Source organism: Microcebus murinus, chromosome 4 (assembly GCF_040939455.1).
Source record: "Microcebus murinus isolate Inina chromosome 4, M.murinus_Inina_mat1.0, whole genome shotgun sequence".
In the NCBI taxonomy this organism is placed as follows: Eukaryota; Metazoa; Chordata; class Mammalia; order Primates; family Cheirogaleidae; genus Microcebus; species Microcebus murinus.
Window position 1 is genome coordinate 696,042 of NC_134107.1, and position 16,957 is coordinate 712,998.

The 16,957-nt window shown below is 58.8% G+C and overlaps 1 protein-coding gene across 3 annotated transcripts; it reads right to left on the reverse strand.

Moving 5' to 3' along the window:
- Positions 1-377: 377 nt before the first annotated feature.
- GIPC1 (GIPC PDZ domain containing family member 1) lies at positions 378-11,506 on the reverse strand. Of its 3 annotated transcripts, none has more exons than XM_076001447.1 (9): positions 11,398-11,506; positions 9,078-9,241; positions 8,829-8,914; positions 4,711-5,031; positions 2,802-2,987; positions 2,523-2,703; positions 1,681-1,793; positions 1,280-1,361; positions 378-1,152 (listed from the first exon to the last, which is right to left on the reverse strand). In XM_076001447.1, the coding sequence occupies exons 4-9, from the start codon at positions 4,996-4,998 to the stop codon at positions 1,001-1,003; spliced, it is 1,002 nt and encodes a 333-aa protein (XP_075857562.1). In that variant the 5' UTR covers positions 4,999-5,031; positions 8,829-8,914; positions 9,078-9,241; positions 11,398-11,506; the 3' UTR covers positions 378-1,000. The 3 variants fall into 3 exon arrangements, with proteins under 3 accessions (XP_075857562.1, XP_075857563.1, XP_075857564.1); XM_076001448.1 differs by lacking the exon at positions 11,398-11,506 and adding an exon at positions 10,932-11,207; XM_076001449.1 differs by lacking the exons at positions 8,829-8,914; positions 9,078-9,241; positions 11,398-11,506 and having other exon boundaries at positions 4,711-5,035.
- Positions 11,507-16,957: the final 5,451 nt, after the last annotated feature.

Here is a 16,957-nt window from a genome sequence, read left to right on the forward strand (position 1 = left end):
CCCCACCCCTCCCGCCCCTCCCGGGTGGGGCTCCGGCAGGCCTCAGGCGCCATCTTTCTTTTTCCCAAGCCAGGCCTCGATGCCCTGGGGCGCCCCGTGGCTCCAGGTTGTCACTGGCCCAGCACAACAGCCTCCTGCCCACTGCTCACCCAGGGCGGGGGCGGGTGGGAGGCCTTGTTCGAGAAAGGGCTGGATTTGAACCCTCAGTAGGCCAGGAAGCTCGGGTCTTGCCCGGAAGCCTGGTGGCCCGCAGCCAGGAGCAGTGGGAGGGGGTGGGCGGCCTGGGGCCAGCTCCTAATTCGATTTGGAGCTGGGGAAGATGGATTTCAGCTGCCGCATTCTTTCCTGGCCCCGGCCCCCCGAAAGCACACAGGTCCGACAGCGGATAGAGTCTTTATGTCCGAGACAGCAAATCCAGATACAAAAGCCCACCTCTCCCAGCTCGGTCCCAGGCCGGGCCCTGAGGGAGAGGTGGGGGTGGGGTGGGGAGGAGGTTGGGGTTCACAGCAGACTCATTTCAAATGCGGAGGTAACAGACTCCACGGGGAGGGGGCTCCTCTCGGGAGGGGGGCGGTGGAGGGGGAGGGTGTTATTGCATTTGCTGGGGGGGGGCACCCACCCCGTATTCCCTGCATCAGGAAACTAGGAAGGTCACCACCCCCAAACAGAGCCCGAGGCCCCAGGGAGACAGAGGGACCAGTTTGGCAGCTGATGGCGGAAAGTGTGGAAGGCGGGGGCGGCTGCCCAACGTGGCCAACCCCTCCCGAGCCTGACCCGGCTGAGGTAGGTGGGGAACGGGCAGGGGTCCGGGGCCCCAGCCAGGAACGGGGTGGTACCGACAGCAGTGGGGCGGGGGCCCGGCCCGCCTCCCTCCACGTGTCCCTGGGGCTGCCGAACTCGGCCCAAGCCAGACACGTGGGCCTGGGCCCGGGTGTCCCCTCTCGGGGGCTCCTGACCAGGCGGGGCCCGGGGCATCACCGGGAGGTCCAGCGGGGGAGTCCTAGTAGCGGCCGACCTTGGCGTCCCCGATGGCGCCCCAGACGTCAAAGACGAACTCATCGGGGAAGGCGAAGTCCCCGAGCCGCTCGTCCAGGGCCTCGGCCAGCTCGTCCGGGTTCCTTTTGTCCTTCCCCAGCTCCACCATGGTGGCCGCTGTTGGGGGCGGGGCAGAACGGAGGCACAGATGGCCCAGGGGCGGGGGAGGGGGGCTCAGAGGAGACTCAGCCCCCACCAGACCTAGAACCCCCACCCACACCCAGACCAGGTCCCCGCCACTCACCCAGCTCCGTGTCCCTGATGCCCATGTAGCTCTCCAGCAGGTCGTCGACCTTCTCGATCGCCTTCTCCTCAAAGGCCGAGGGCTGAGGTGGCGGTGGGGGGGGGACAGTGACATCATCATAACATGAACTAAGTAACCGTACCTATCAAGTGCGGGGTGCCCTTGCCATCACTGTACACAAGCACATACTTAGTCCTCACAACAACCCAGTGAGGAAAGCATCCGTGTTATTTTCGTCCCCATTTTACTGATGGGGAAACCGAGGCCCACTTGCCCAAGGAAGGGCCCTGGGAGGTGGCAGAACTGGATCTGAGTCCAGATTGTCTGTGCAGAGCCCCTCGCCCTAACAGGTCACGCTGCCCCCAGGGAAGCGCAGGCCCGAGGGGGGCCGGGTCACTCACCAGGTCCTCCACCGTGGCGGGGCCCCGGGACCGCAGCCGGAGGGTCCCTCGGCCTGTGCCCAGCTGCGCGCCAGAGCCGGGGCGGCCACCCCCTGAGCGCTGGCCGATCATGTCTGCGGGAGGCAGGGAAGGGGTGAGGATGGGGGAGGCTCGATTTCAGCGGGGTCTGGGCAGGAACCCAGCCATGCTGGCCGTAGACACCCCGCCCCCCAACCTTCCCCGAGCTGCTCTGGGGGTTAGAGGCTGAGGGGGTCGCGGGAGGGCAGGCATGGCACAGAGGTGGTCGGGGATCAGCAATGGGAAACGCAGGAGGGAGGCTGCAGAGGCCATGTCTGCTGGCTTCAGGGGCAGGGACGGAGGGGCTGGGGGCCTGGGTCTCCAGCTACCCTCCTCTCGCCAAGTGGGGGTGCGTGGGGGCCGAAGGGGTGCGGCGCTGCGCCACAGCCCGGGCCTACCTGCCCGGGAAAGCGACTGGGTCCCCCACCCCCGCCGCAGAGGCCTCGGGCCCATTCCTGAGAGTCAGCGAAGCCAGATGCAGAAGCGGGGAGGTGGGGAGGGGGGGCGCGAGGCAGCCAAGCCTGGCTTCTCGGGGCTGGGGGCGCTTGGCTGGGCTAATGGCTGCTGGAAACTGGGTGTGGGGGCAACTTCCTCCTCGCCCCCGCCCTTCTCCCAGGCTGGGCGGACAGCCAGCACCCCCTCCCGGAGCAGGGCGCTGCGGCACCCCCCCAAATCTCTGCAGGCGGCGGGGCTTGGGCGCCACCTGCTGGCAGCCCCCAGCGCCGCAGCCGGACCCCACCCGGGCAGAGGGGCTTTGGAGGTCCAGGTGGCAGGCAGCCCCTCACCGAAGGCCTTGCGGGGCTCCGTGAGCTTCAGCGTGAAGGTGCGGCCCCGGGGCAGCTCCTTGAGCAGCCGGGCCACCTCGTAGTGCCGGCAGCCCAACAGGCTCTGCCCGTTGATGGCCTCGATCATGTCGCCCACGCTGATGAGCTGGATGTGGTCGATCACACTGCCCTCCTTGATGCGCTATGGGGACACGGGGTGTCAGCGGCCCCTCTGGCTCCGCCCGGGCGTCCCATGACCCGCCCTGGCCCCGAGGCCCGCGCGGAGCCCCGGCCTCCCACCTTGATGAAGGCGTAGCCGGCCCCGTTGTCCGTGATGGTGAGCCCCAGCGCGTCCTCCGACTTGAATACCTCCACCTCCTTGCGCTGCCCCTTGACGTGGGCAAAGATGAAGTCCTCCAGGCCAATCTGGCCGCCCAGCAGCTTGTCCATGTCCACTTTGTGGGTGTTGAGGGTGCAGAACATCACCTGCAAGGGCGGGGGACACTCAACGCTCACCTTATCCACCCGCCTCGGCCTCCCAGAGGGCTGGGATCGGGCTGGGGGGGCTCCGTCCAGCGCCTGCCCACGCCCTGAGCCGGGGCAGGGCGGCCCCCGTTAGCACACCAGCTCTGCTGGGACGAGGATTTCTGCGCCAGCAAAAACTTACTGCTGTTTCCAGGGGGCAGAGCCTGACACATGGCAGGTGCTCAGTGAATGCTTGGGGAAGGCACAGACCTCCACCCTGCTCGCTGGGACCCCAGCAACTACTCCCTGCTCAACCCCCCTGCTGCCCTCCTTGCCTCCCTCCTCCCACCCCCACAGTCCTTGGGGTCAGGTGTCCCAATGCATCATTGGAAAGTACATCTTTTTTTTTTTTTGAGACAGAGTCTCACTCTGTTGCCTGGGCTAGAGTGCCGGGATGTCAGCCTGGCTCACAGCAACCTCAAACTCCTGGGCTCAAGCGATCCTCCTGCCTCAGCCTCCCGAGTAGCTGGGACTACAGGCATGCGCCACCATGCCCGGTTAATTTTTTCTATATATATTAGTTGGCCAATTAATTTGTTTCTATTTATAGTAGAGACTGGGTCTCGCTCTTGCTCAGGTTGGTTTCGAACTCCTGAGCTCAAACGATCTGCCCGCCTCGGCCTCCCAGAGCTAGGATTACAGGCGTGAGCCACCACGCCCGGCCTATATTTTTAGTTGTCCAATTAATTTCTTTCTATTTTTAGTAGCAATGGGGTCTTGCTCTTGCTCCGGCTGGTTTTGAACTCCTGACCTTGAGCGATTCACCCGCCTCAGCCTCCCAGGGTGCTAGGATTACAGACATGAGCCACCACGCCCAGCCTGGAAAGTACATCTTGCATCTGATCTCTAGCCTCCATAATCTACTGGGGTCCAGGCCTCCCAATGCCTGATGGGAACTCAGCACCCATCCCTGGCAATCAGCTCCCACAATCCATCAGGGCACAGGATCCCAGTGCCTGATGGGAACTCAGCATCCTGCCTTGGCCTCCAGTTTCCCATAGTTCACTCGATTACAGACCTCCCAGTGCCCAATGGGAACTCAGCATCCAGCCCTAGCTATCAGCTCCCACAATCCACTGGAGTGCAGGCCTCCCAGTGCCTTATGGGAATTCAGCATCCATCAGTTCCCACAGACCACTGAGGTACCGGTTCCCAGTACGTGATAAGAGCTCAGCATTCAGCTGTGGCCATTGGCCTCCCACAATCTACTGGGGTGCAGGCCTCCCAAGGCTTTAAGGAAACTCAGCATCCGTTATGGAGGCCATCAGCCTCCGTAATCCACTGGGGCACTGGCTTCCCAGTGCATGATGGGAACTCAGCTTCTAGACCTGGCCATCAGCCCCCACAATCCACTGGGGTGCAGGTTTCCCAGTGCCTGATGGGAACTCAGCATCCAGCCCTGGCCATCTGTCCCCACAATCCACTGAGGCACAGGCCTCCCGATGTCTGATGGGAAGTCAGCATCCAGCACTGGCCTCCAACTCCCGACAATGCACTGGGGCACAGACCTCCCAGTGTCTGATGGGAAGTCAGCATCCAGCACTGGCCTCCAACTCCCCACAATGCACTGGGGCACAGACCTCAGCACCTGCAGCCCCAGCATCCAAGCCCCAGCTCACCAACAGGGTGCCAGCCCAGGCCTGTAGCCCCCTCAGGGACCTGGTGCCCACTCCCCAGCGGGTACCTCGGCAGTTGGCAGGCGGAAGGCCTCGGCGATCTTGCCGTACAGCTCCTTGACGTTGGTGAAGCCCTCGATGCGGCCCGTGGGGCTGCCGTGGGCCAGCTGGGTGTGGAACACGAGGCGGGGCCGCAGGGCTGGGGGTGGGGGGGGCAAGCCCATTTGGGGCCCCCCTGCCCCACCTCCGCCCAGGGGCCCCAGCTCCCCCACGCCCAGCCCGCCCCGGCCTGGCTCGGCCTCCTCATTTTCTACCAAAGGCGGCGCCTTTTTCCGCCGCCCCAGTCCCAGCGGCATGGGCAGCGAGAAGTAGGGGCACGGCCGGAAGACCTGCAGGACAGAACGCGGGGCTCAGGGCTGGGCAGTGGCCTCAGTACTCCTCCGTCTCTCCTGGCATCAGACAGGCCCAATGAAGTACTCGGAACAAACTCGCCTCAGTTCAGACCCTGGTGTCGGTATTTGCACAGAAAGCAGTAACAACAACACTTAGTATCTATTACACCCCCACCCTAACGCTTGTGATCTTCCCTAATCCTTTACCACACTGTAGTATGGGCACAGAGCACAATACGTTGTCATCGTGCCCATTTAACAGAGGAGAAAATGGAGGTTCAAGGTGATTAAATCACGCAGAGCGACTTCTCTTTGTCACTCAATGCTGTGTGCAAAAATTTCTGATTCTTCCCTCTTGAATGCACGCAGGGGATGGCCCTTCCCGACCCCCTCGTGACTGGGCAGGTAAATGACTAGTTCTGGCCAATCGGGCACGAGAGGTAGCAACCTATGACCCTTCTGGGCTGAAGCATTTAATTGCCAGAGTGTGGGCCTCCACAACTCCATCGCTCTTGGGCGGGATGAGCAGCCGCGTTCGGTACGGTGGAGACTCAATCAGGTCACACCTTGACTGATGACAACGAATGCAGCTCACCTGCCGAGCTGCAATGGAACTGTAGCAGGAACCAAAAATAAACTTTTGTTGAGTTCAGCCACTAAGATTTGGGGTTGCTTGTTACTACAACAAAACCCGTCCTGATGGACATACCTTTTTTCTTTCCTTTCCTTCTCTATTTCTTTCTTCCTTCCTCCCTCCCTTCAAACTTTTTTTTTTTGAGTGTTTAACATATTCCATGCATCATTTTATTTTATTTTACTTTTTTATTTTTTGAGACAGAGTCTCACTTTGTTGGCCAGGCTGGAGTGAGTGCCGTGGCGTCAGCCTAGCTCACAGCAACCTCAAACTCCTGGGCTCAAGCGATCCTCCTGCCTCAGCCTCCCGAGTAGCTGGGACTACAGGCATGCGCCACCATGCCCGGCTCATTTCTATATATATTAGTTGGCCAATTAATTTCTTTCTGTTTATAGTAGAGACGGGCTCTCGCTCTTGCTCAGGCTGGTTTTGAACTCCTCACCTCGAGCAATCTGCCCGCCTCCGCCTCCCAGAGTGCTAGGATTACAGGCATGAGCCACCACGCCCAGCCTATTCCATGCATCATTTTATTTTATTTATTTGAGACAGAGGTCTTGCTCTGTCAGCCTGGGTAGAGTGCAGTAGCATCATTGTAGCTCAGTGCAACCTCAAGTTCCTGGGCTCAAGAGATCCTCAGTAGTGGGATCGCGCCTGTGAATAGCCACTGCACTCCAGCCTGGGCAACATAGCGAGACCCCGTCTCTAAAAAAAAAAAAAAAAAAGAGATCCTCCTGCTTCAGCCTCTTGAGTAGCTGTGACTAAAGGCATGTGCTGCCATGCCTGGCAAATTTATATATATATACATATATATATATATATATATATTTTTTTTTTTTAGTTGTCCAGCTAATTTCTGGACTGACTAGAGACAGGGTCTCGATCTTGCTCAGGCTGGTCTTGAACTCCTGAGCTCAAGAGATCCTCCTGCTTCAGCCTCTTGAGTAGCTGTGACTACAGGCATGTGCTGCCATGCCTGGCAAATTTATATATATATATATATATATTTTTTTTTTTTTTTAGTTGTCCAGCTAATTTCTGGACTGGCTAGAGACAGGGTCTCGCTCTTGCTCAGGCTGGTCTTGAACTCCTGAGCTCAAGAGATCCTCCCGCCTCAGCCTCCCAGAGTGCTAGGATTACAGGCGTGAGCCACCACACCCAGCTAATGCACCATTTTAGATGTTGCCTTTAATAAGACAAACAAGATCCCTGAGTAGGGCCACCACGTGCGGTTACGTGGGTTGTGCACTGTGCAAAAGCACTAGACCAAGGTGGCAAGTGGGATTAAAATTCATTGTGGGCTCTGCCTGCCAAGCTACATTCCTTGGTGTGGTCTGGTCAGCTGGGAGGGAGAGCTACCTATCTAATTTACTCGCAGGTGCCATACAGGCTAGCTGGGCCTCTGTCCCGGCCCTCCAGAAGGGTACAGTCCAGAGAGAGATGTGCAGTTAACAAGCAAATGTGTCAATGTCTAATACAATTTCTAATAGTGCTAGCAAGACAAAAAAGCAAGACGAGTTCTACAGACAAGGTCGAGGAGGGTCTCTCTGAGCAAGTGAAGCTCAACCTCAGAGCTGAATGACAGGGGAAAGCACCCATGCCAGCCTTTGGGGCAAGAACATTCCGGGCAGAGGGAACAGCCAGTACAAAGGCCGTTGGAACAGCGAGGAGGCCCATGTAGCTGGAACAGAGTAAGTGAGGGGGATAGAGGGAGGAGGAGGGGAGGGCAGGAAGGTAACAGGGTTGCTATAGTTTGGAGACGGTTTGTCTGTTTCCACCAAAAAAAACCCCCACATGCTGGAATTGGATCCCTAAAGTGGCAGTGTTGGGAGGTGGGGCCTGGTAGAAGGTGTTTGGGTCCCTTATGAATGGCTTGATGCCGTTGTGAGTGTGTTCTCTCTCCCTTGAACGAGTTCTCAAGAGGACAGACCAGTTCCTGGGGGAGTGGGTTGTTATAAACCCGGGCGCTCCTCAGGTTTCCTTCTCCTTGCACGTGCCCGCCTCCCCTCTGACCTTCCCCACCACGCTGTGACGCAGCCCCCGCCAGAAGCAGCGCCATGCCCTTGAACTGCTCGGGCTGGAGAGCTGCGAACTCGACAGATCTCTTTTCTTTATGCGTTAGCCCATCCCGCCTATTCTCCTGCAGCACGACACGATGGACAAAGACGGGAGCAGAACAGCAGGGCCTCTGGACCTCCAGGGGGATGTTGGCTTTTATCCCAAGTGAGGTGGGAGCCATGGAGGGTGCTGAGCAGAGGAGGGACGTGCCCTGCCTCAGGCTCGCAGATCAGCTGGGAGCCCAGTACGGCTGCAGGGGAATGAACGAAGGGGAGAATGTGACCGCGGGAGGGAAAAGAGGTGACAGGGACAAACTCCCCGGGAGCCTTACAGATCGGGGAAGAGTTCGGATTTCACTGTTAAATCACACATCCAAAGTCACAGAGGGTGGATGTGTCCTCAGGTCTGTCTGACTCTCCAGGCCACCTGCATAACCACGAAGGTACCCCTCAGCGACGCCATCTCTAGGGCTGCAGGTGCCTGGTCTGCAGGAGAGGATATTCCAGCACTTTCCCTGCTGGTGGTGAGGTTCGAATTACACACCAGATTATACTTTTCTTTTTTTTTTTTTTTTTTTTGAGACAGAGTCTCACTTTGTTGCACAGGCTAGAGTGAGTGCCGTGGCGTCAGCCTAGCTCACAGCAACCTCAAACTCCTGGGCTCAAGCGATCCTCCTGCCTCAGCCTCCCGAGTAGCTGGGACTACAGGCATGCGCCACCATGCCCGGCTAATTTTTTATATATATATATATTAGTTGGCCAATTAATTTCTTTCTATTTATAGTAGAGACGGGGTCTTGCTCTTGCTCAGGCTGGTTTTGAACTCCTGACCTCAAGCAATCCACCCGCCTCGGCCTCCCAGAGTGCTAGGATTACAGGCGTGAGCCACCGCGCCCAGCCCAGATTATACTTTTCTGTGAAAAGGGGGCTTCCTGGTCCCTCCTTTCAGACTGTCTCTTCCAGGGGGCCAACCTGGATTCAGTTGAGCCCAGGTGGCTGTACCTATCCCTGGGCATCCATGTGTTCATTCATACATTCATTCATTCATTCGCCTGTCTTCTAACACCTCCTCTGACATCGGCTGGTCTGGCCCCATCATCACTCACCTAGACCAGCGCGGTCACCTCTCGCGGGTTCCCCGCCTCCCACGTGCGCCCCACAGCTTCTCGTCAAGCTGGCAGCCAGAATGACCCTGTGAAGAGTAAGCCGCATCGCTTCTGTCTCTGCTCTGACCCCTCTCAGGGCTCCTCCCTCACCTGGGATAAAATCACTTTTCCCCGTTGTCACCTCCCCATCTCCTCGCTCTCTCTGCCCACACCCACTGCCCCGGTTCAAGCCGGCTCCTGTGTCCTCACCTGTGAAGGCGGGAATAACAGTAGTGAGGAGAGTGGGGGATTAATGAATTTGCCTTCCAGGCCATAAGAGGCCTCGCAGCCTGGGTTCGAATCCCGCTCCTGCTCCTTACCAGCTGTGTGGCCGTGCACGAGTCACTTCATTCACAGGGCCTCAGTGTCCTCATCTGAAAAATAGGCAGAATTCTTGTCCGTCAGGGTGCTTGTGGAAATGCAAAGAGATTATGCATGCAACCGGCCCAGCACTCTGCCCCAGACTCCATTTAAGGAAGCTGTTATTATTATTGTCATTGGTATTAGTGCCTCCTCCCCTTCCCAGCCCAGGAATATCCCAGCCGTTTCTGCCTGCCAAGGCCTACTCAGGCCAACTCCTCCAGGCAGCCTTCCCGGCTTGCCCCGGCCTGTTAGAACCGCCCCTGTGGTATAGGCAGCTCAGGCCCATGAGCTTAATTACATGCTGTTCTAGCAGAACTCTTGTCTTCCAGGCTCAGGCTGTTATTTATCTTCGTGTCTCTATTTTAAAACGTAAACCAGATGGCATCACTCCCCTGCCTGAAACCTTACAACGGTTTCCCACCTTCCAGAGGGAAAACTCCAACCTCCTTACTCTGCCCCACAAAGCCCTGCAGAATCGTGGCTCTGGCTTCGTCTTCTGCCCAGAAGCGCTGTTCCAAGCTGGGTCCAGCCTCAAGGCCTTTGCCCTGGCCGTGCCCCTTGCCCGATCGCTGTAGGGCCGGCTCCTTTTGTCATCCGGACCTCAGCCCAAGAGCATCCCCTGCCCACAACTACTCTGTCACGCTGCCCCCTCTTACTTTGTTCACAGCACTTAACGCAATCTGAAATTATCTTCTTCATTTACTTGCTACCTTGTCTGCTGCCTGTCTCCCCCCATGAGAATGCCAACTCCCCAAAAGCAGGAATTTTTGTCTTTTTTATTACCACATCCTCTGTGCCAACAACAGTGCCTGGTTCATAGTAGGTGCTCAGCAAGTATGTGTAGAATGAATGAACGTGGCTTATGTCCTCATTCTGATTGCTCTTGGAGGCCCCCTCATCCTCGAAAGAGCCCCCCAGCACGCCTGCTGTGGGGTCGCTAACTCTCATGGCCTCCAGGCTTTCCCTGTCCCCTCACACCAGAGCACAGGGGCGAAGAAGAGCAACTTTAGCCTGGGCACCGAGTTTGTGGGCTGGAATTTCGGCACTCCGTCCTTGGGAAGGACCTCAGTCCCACAGAAGCGCAGCGGGGGGGGGGGGGGGCAGGAAGAGGGGAAAGGAGTTCCCAGGAGCTCCCATCAGCTAGTGGAGGTGGGGGACACCACGCCCAGGCTCCCCCTTCCAGCAAGGTGTTGCTTTGGAGAGAAGGAGGCCTCTGATTCACTCTTGAAAAACCGGCTCCTGGGTGTTTCCGGGGAGAACGCCTACTGCCCAGCCTTGGCCCCCGCTGCCTGGGGGACCCAGTGGACCCAGGACCCCAGCATCCTGGCCCCCTGCCTGTCTCCACCGGGCATGTCACTCTCTTCTCAGGTATTCGGGCCTCCCCTTTCCAATTCAGGAGAGAAAGGAGTGGAGGCAGCTTCCTGTTGGAGCAACTGGTGTCTGGCAACCTCTGGGGGTTGGGAGGGGCAGGGGAGGAAGCAAAGACCAGCAGGTGTGGCCCAGATGGCGAGTATGAGGTGGGGAGGTGGGTGGGAAGGGGCTGGTCAGGAACACTGGGGCCATGGAGCCACTGGGCATCCAGTCTAGTGGTTGGGACTCCAGTTCTAGACTCTGAGGCATGAGCTCCAGTCCCGGATCTGCCACTAGCGAGCTGTGTGACCTTGGGCAAGTCACTCCACCTCTCTGGGTCTGCTGCCTCACCTCTAAAAGAAGTAGCAGCACCTCCCATGAGGTGCTTTGATTCAGTGATCCGCATGGGAAATGCGTGACACGGAAGCGCTCGATACATGCTAGCTGGGGTGCGTTCCTCGCATCGGGATCCTCCAAAGCTCGGTCCTCACCGCGTCCCCCCAGGCCCCGGGGCGTTCAGACGCCGGGTCAGCTCGCGGGGGAGGAGCCCGGGCAGGGGTCAGAAGTGCCGACCCCGCGCCTGGCCCCGCCGGGACGGGCACTGTCCGGAGGGGGGACGGGGCAGGGGCGGGAGACGGCCGCCCGGCGGCGGGAAGGGAGCTGGCCCGCAGGGAGGGGGCCTCGGGCATCCCCGCGCCCGGCCCCGGACCCCCGCAGCGTCCCCGGGCCGGCCCCGCCCTGCGCGACCGGCCGGACCCCCGCGGCCCCGCGCCCCCGGGGTCCCCGGCGGCCGCCCCCGGCCCGCGGGGCCACTCACCTGCGCCGCCGCCGCCGCCCCGCCGCCCCGCGCGCCGGCTCGGCCCTCCGCAAACTCGGCCGGGCCTCTCCCGCAGCGGCGGCGGGGCGGGGCGGGGCCGGCGCCGGCGGCCGACCAATGGGCGGCGGCGGCCTGCGGCGCTCGGCCAATCGGCGGCGGCCCGCTTCGGGTGGGACCGGCGGACACATTCCAGAGGGATCCCTCCGCGCGCCGGCTTCCCGGCGCCCCCCGCGCCCCGGCGCAGTGGGCCGCTCCGCCCGCCCGGGCCGCGGGGGCTGTACCACCGCGCCGCCGCGCACGGGGGCGCAGCGCGCCTGCCAGGCGCCGCGGAGCGAGGGCGGCGCGCGACCAATGGGAGCCTGGGGCCACTGCACCACGTGCTGCCGGCCGAGTGTCAGTGCCCGGTGCCCGGGGAGGTGGGGGCCGGGGCCGGGCCGTGCGAGTCAGGTGACCGAGGCCGGGTTTCGGGGAGAGGATGCGAACTCCTGACATCCGGGAAAGTGGGCACTTTAGGAGACGTGCGGGGAGGCGCCTGTGGCAGCCCCCAGCCCAGTTCCCCGCCCGGCCTCCTCTGCCCCAGCCGGGCCGTCCTCCCAGGGATGAAAAGATGCATTCATTCCGGGCGGGCAGGCGGGGGGCCGAGATGAATAGGGAGGGTCCCGAGTGTCCCTGCTTCCTGGGGTACACAATGGACAAAGGCATCCATCCATCCATCCGTTCACGCATCTAGTATTTAATGTGGCCCCTGCTCCGTGCCAGGCTCTGTCCTACCTCTGCAGATACATCAACGAATAGGCTGCGCGTGTTCCTGGCGGGGGGACAGCGTGTGCAGGGGCCTGGAGGCCAGAGAGACACAGCACGCTCTAGAATGGTGCAATAGGGTGGCAGCTAGCAGAAGGCACGGTGGAATGGAAGGCGAGTGGAGATAGTCCGTTCACTTGTTGCTTCGCATGTGCTAGGTCACAGGAGGTCCCCAGCCAGCCTCTGCCCTCAGGGAGCTGACCTTTCATGGGCCTGTCTCCTCCATCTGACTGCCAGGGCAGAGGCTGAGTCTCTCTTGTCAACCACTCTCCGCCACCCCAGGCTGGCACAGAGCAGGGTCTGGGCAAACCTATCTGGATGAATGGATCCTGCAGAGTTTATGAGGAGATAATCACACGATCAACAGGTTAAGCTTGTAACCGGGGTTTCTCAGGCCAACGCAGGTCCCAAGGAATAAAGCCACAAATGCACCTTAAGCAGGCCAGGACGCTCCCTTCCCAGGACAGGTGAGATTTCCTTGTTCTAGTTCAAATTCAGCCCCTTGGGCAGTTGGGGCTGGACTGGGAGGTTGCTGTGTGTTCTGGGAATTGTAGTTCTCGGAGGCCTCCGATGGCTGCAACTGTGCTGGAGCTTTCTTGAATGACTGGCTCCTTGCAGCCCCCAGGGCTGGCTGCATCGCAGCCTCAGCCGGGACCAACCGAGGCAGGCAGGCGAGAAGCGACAGGGAAGATTGGGCTTTGAGCTTACCCGCTGAGCGCTGCCTGGCTGACCCCACCCTGCTGGCAAACACCGAGATTGCTCTGGCGGGCCAGGCAACAGGCACGGCTATTGTCCCTGCCTTCCTGTTCTGCTGACCCCTGCCACCCGCACTGAGTGACCAGTTGCCTTGGCTGGGCCAGTGCCCTGTGTGGTGCCCACTGCCCTGCTCGCGCCTGGCATCTGAGCTGCCCCCGCACACCCGGAGAGGGCCGGCTGCCGGGCCTTGGAGATGCCATGACGTGAGCTGCAGAGCCCTAAGCCAGAATTCACCTGCCTCTTGTTAACTGATGAGGAAGTGCCCGGAGAGGGGGTGACGGGATTGCCCAAGGGCACAGAGCGCGCTGGGCACCTCCTACCTGATTTGTAGCTCAAGAGGCTTGCCTGAAAACTGAGGTCAGGAGGCCCGGCGGGCGAGGAGCTCAGACTTGAGCTCTGCTCCTCTGCTCCTTTGGGGGGAAAAAAAGTTCTCATTCTGGAATGCCAGCTAGTACACGCAGAAGGAAAGGTCGAGTTGGAAAAATCACCATTTTATTAGCTGGGCATCATGGTGCATGCCTGTAGTCCTGGCTACTCGAGAGACTGAGGCAGGAGGATCCCAGGAGTTTGAGGCTGCAGTGAGCTAAGATGACGCTACTGCACTCTAGCACTCTAGCCAAGGCAACAGAGCAAGACTCCATCGAAAGAAAGAAAGAAAGAAAGAAAGAAAGAAAGAAAGAAAGAAAGAAAGAAAGAAAGAAAGAAAGAGAGAGAGAGAGAGAAAGAAAGAAAGGTTGCTATTTTGCAGCCACCGATGGAATAATTGATTGGAGGCAAGGCTCATCAGTGGGGAAGTGGATATTCACACAGCCTCAAAGAGCTAGCCACTGGCTCAAGGATGCACAGCAGGACTCATGAATTTGGAGCCTTAAAACCCAGCACAGGAGGCATCCCTCTGGGGGATGAGTTCTACTTTTTTCAACTTGGCACCTGACCCTGAGATGTGGGGGACACGGTGGACCAAGGCGGGAGGTAGCCCTGGCCGTGGTGATCCTGGTGCCGGAGGGGTGGCCCTAACTGGGCTGAGTCTTGGGGCCTCAGGTTACAGCCCCAGCTCTAGCAGCTGCCTTTGACTGCTGGCTTTTAGGAGGTCGCAGTGAAACCCGGCAGCAGTGTAAGCCGCACTATTTCCTGGAGGGCCCTTTGCAGCAGCAGAGAGAAAGAAATGGCAGCAGCAGTGACAACAAAGGCGGATGGGTGCTGAGCCCCAGCATGCATCAGCCCTTCTCCGTGAACTCCTGAGTCATGCCTCCCACTCGATTTCTCTGTGAGGATGTCTCGGGGCATCTCAAACCTAAATGACACCCCCAAACCTGCCCTTCACCCTGTCTTCTCCAGCTAGGTGATGGCCATGCTGTCTTTCAGTTGCTTCAGCCCCAAACCTTGGAGTCAGCCCTGATTCCTGCCTTCCTCTCACAGCCCAGCTCGGATGTATCAGCACATCGTATCAGTGCCACTTTCGAAAACACCTCTCCATGCCGGGCACAATGGCTCACACCTGTCCTCCTAGCATTTTGGGAGGCTGAAGCAGGAGGATCACTGGAGCCCAGGAGTTTGAGGCTGCAGTGAGCTATGATGATGCCACTGCACTCCAGCCTGAGCGACACAGCGAGACCCTGTCTCAAATGAATGAACGAATGAATAAATAAATACAGAAAAAAAAGCAAGCATCTTGAGTCCTTCTCCATCACTTCCTCTGCCCCCACCTGCTCCGACCCCATCACGTCGGGCCTGGACCAGCGCTGTCTCCCTGGTCCTCTGGCTCTGCTCTTCCCCGCCACAGCAGCCAGAGGGCGCCAGTGAGCACCCGAGTCAGGTCAGTTCCTTCTCTGCAGAGGAATCCCCACGACCCCCCTGCGACCAGGAAGCCTCCTGTCTTCCAAGAACCTGTCCCTGTGAGTTGCAGCATTTCCTCTGGAGTCTGGCCTGGCCACAGCGGTGTCCAGCATAATATTCCCGGAGATAGTTGGGGCCCCATTAGGCAAATCGCCCGGGTCCCGGCTCTGACTTGCAGGAAAAAGCAAATCCGGCGTGTCCCTCCTGACTCAACCTCTCCCAACTGGCAGCTTCTGTTCCGCTTCAGGCATGCAGGGCCTGGCCTGGCTCATCTCTGGACATACCTCGCCTGGCCTCTCCTGCTGTCTCTGTTCCAGCCACACCCAGCCTTGGGGAGGGCGGGGAGAGGCGCACAGCTGGGTCCACGCCCTCAGCTCCGGTGGCCCATCCCTGAGCCCCGATGAACTCCTGTCCCTTGGCCTGGGTGCCCAAGGCCTGCCAGACCTCTGCCCATGGAAGCTCTTTGCTTATGCGAAGTGCGTTGGTCAGTGTGGTGGGCGGCATTTCCCCCCAAACCCAAACAATGTATCCACATCGCAGAGCCTGTGGCCGTGACCTTAACTTGGAATGAGTGTCTTTGCAGATGGAATTAGCTGAAGGCTCTTGGGGAGAGATCATCCTGGATTAGAGTGGCCCTCAAATCCAACGACATGTGTCCTGTGTCCTTATAAGGGACAGAGCAGGAGAAGAGGCAGAGACAGGCGGAGGCGGAGGGTACGACCGTGGTGGACGCTAAGGACAGCCGGAGCCACCGAGGCCAGGAGAGACCCATGCATGGGTTCTCCCACAAAGGTTCCAGAAGGAACTGACCCTGCCCGGCACCTTGGTTTCAGACTTCCGGCCGCCAGAACTGTGAGGGAATAAACTCTTGCTGTTTTAGGCCATTCGGTTTGTGGTCATTTATTATGGCAGCCCTAGGAAACCGAACCCCCAGGTCTGTGTTTCCTAGGAAACTATGAGTGTCACCAGGCCCCCCCACCCCTGGTGGCCACGTTTGCTGCTCGGTGGATCTCCTGGGCCTGGCACCGGGCTGTCACTCGGGAACTGTACCCAGTGACTAATCCATGCATTGTGAAATAGGACAGGAAGCAGCCTGTTCTCTCGGACCCAGAGCAAATATCCATTTCTCTCTGGCGGGGACTGGAGGAATGGAAGCAGGGGGTCCCTGACCTGGGGGGGGGCCTCCAGGACACCCCAGGGCTGGCTAGGTGGTCTTTCCTCTGCACACTCCCTGACACGAACGGTCAAAGGACAAACGTTGCAGGTCCTCTTGTCTGAGTCACTTTCTCACCTAATCACTCACTTAACAAATGCTCAGAGGCTCAGTTCTGGGATGAGCGTCACCCGGAGCTCCGGTGATGCAAGACATAAAGACATGGTCGGTGGGGACCCCAAGGAAAGTCAGCGTTGCTGTGGAGGGGGACGGTTGGGAATGCTCCCATGAGGTTGTCGCTCCTGACCCCGTGACAAGAGGGAAGGTGTCCACCAGAATAATCACAGATTTGAGAACTCAGAATAAATCAGACACCACTTCCTCTTGGGCCAGAGATGAGCCAGCTGACTGTGAACGTGTTTCTGGGTCTATGGGAGAAAAGACGAGTACATGTTCTTTAAGGCTTGGATTTTTTTTTTTTTTTTTTTTTTTTTTAGACAGAGTCTCACTTTGTTGCCCAGGCTAGAGTGAGTGCCGTGGCGTCAGCCTCGCTCACAGCAACCTCAGACTCCTGGGCTCAAGCGATCCTCCTGCCTCAGCCTCCCGAGTAGCTGGGGCTACAGGCATGCACCACCATGCCCGGCTAATTTTTTCTATATATGTTAGTTGGCCAATTAATCTCTTTCTATTTATAGTAGAGACGGGGTCTCGCTCTTGCTCAGGCTGGTTTTGAACTCCTGACCTCGAGCAATCCGCCCACCTCAGCCTCCCAGAGAGCTAGGATAACAGGCGTGAGCCACGGTGCCCGGCCAAGGCTTGGATTTTAACAGAAAATATAGAAGCTTCTTGTGTGTGTTGTGCTACTTTGAGATGGAAGTTCAGTGCATCGAGATTTCAAGAGACTGATGACATATCTCAGGGACTTGAAGTTATCATACGATAAAATGACACAAACACCCCCTTGCCCCCACCACAAGCACAGGAAAACTAAAACAAAACAAAACAAAACCCAAA

Excerpts from the sequence above, each read along its gene's own strand:
- GIPC1 (XM_076001447.1), bottom strand. The coding sequence starts at position 4,998 with ATGCCGCTGGGACTGGGGCGGCGGAAAAAGGCGCCGCCTTTGGTAGAA. Across the intron at positions 2,988-4,710 it reads TCCGCCTGCCAACTGCCGAG|GTGATGTTCTGCACCCTCAA; the intron begins GTACCCGCTGGG and ends CCGCCCTTGCAG. Across the intron at positions 1,153-1,279 it reads CATCAGGGACACGGAGCTGG|CGGCCACCATGGTGGAGCTG; the intron begins GTGAGTGGCGGG and ends CGCCCCCAACAG.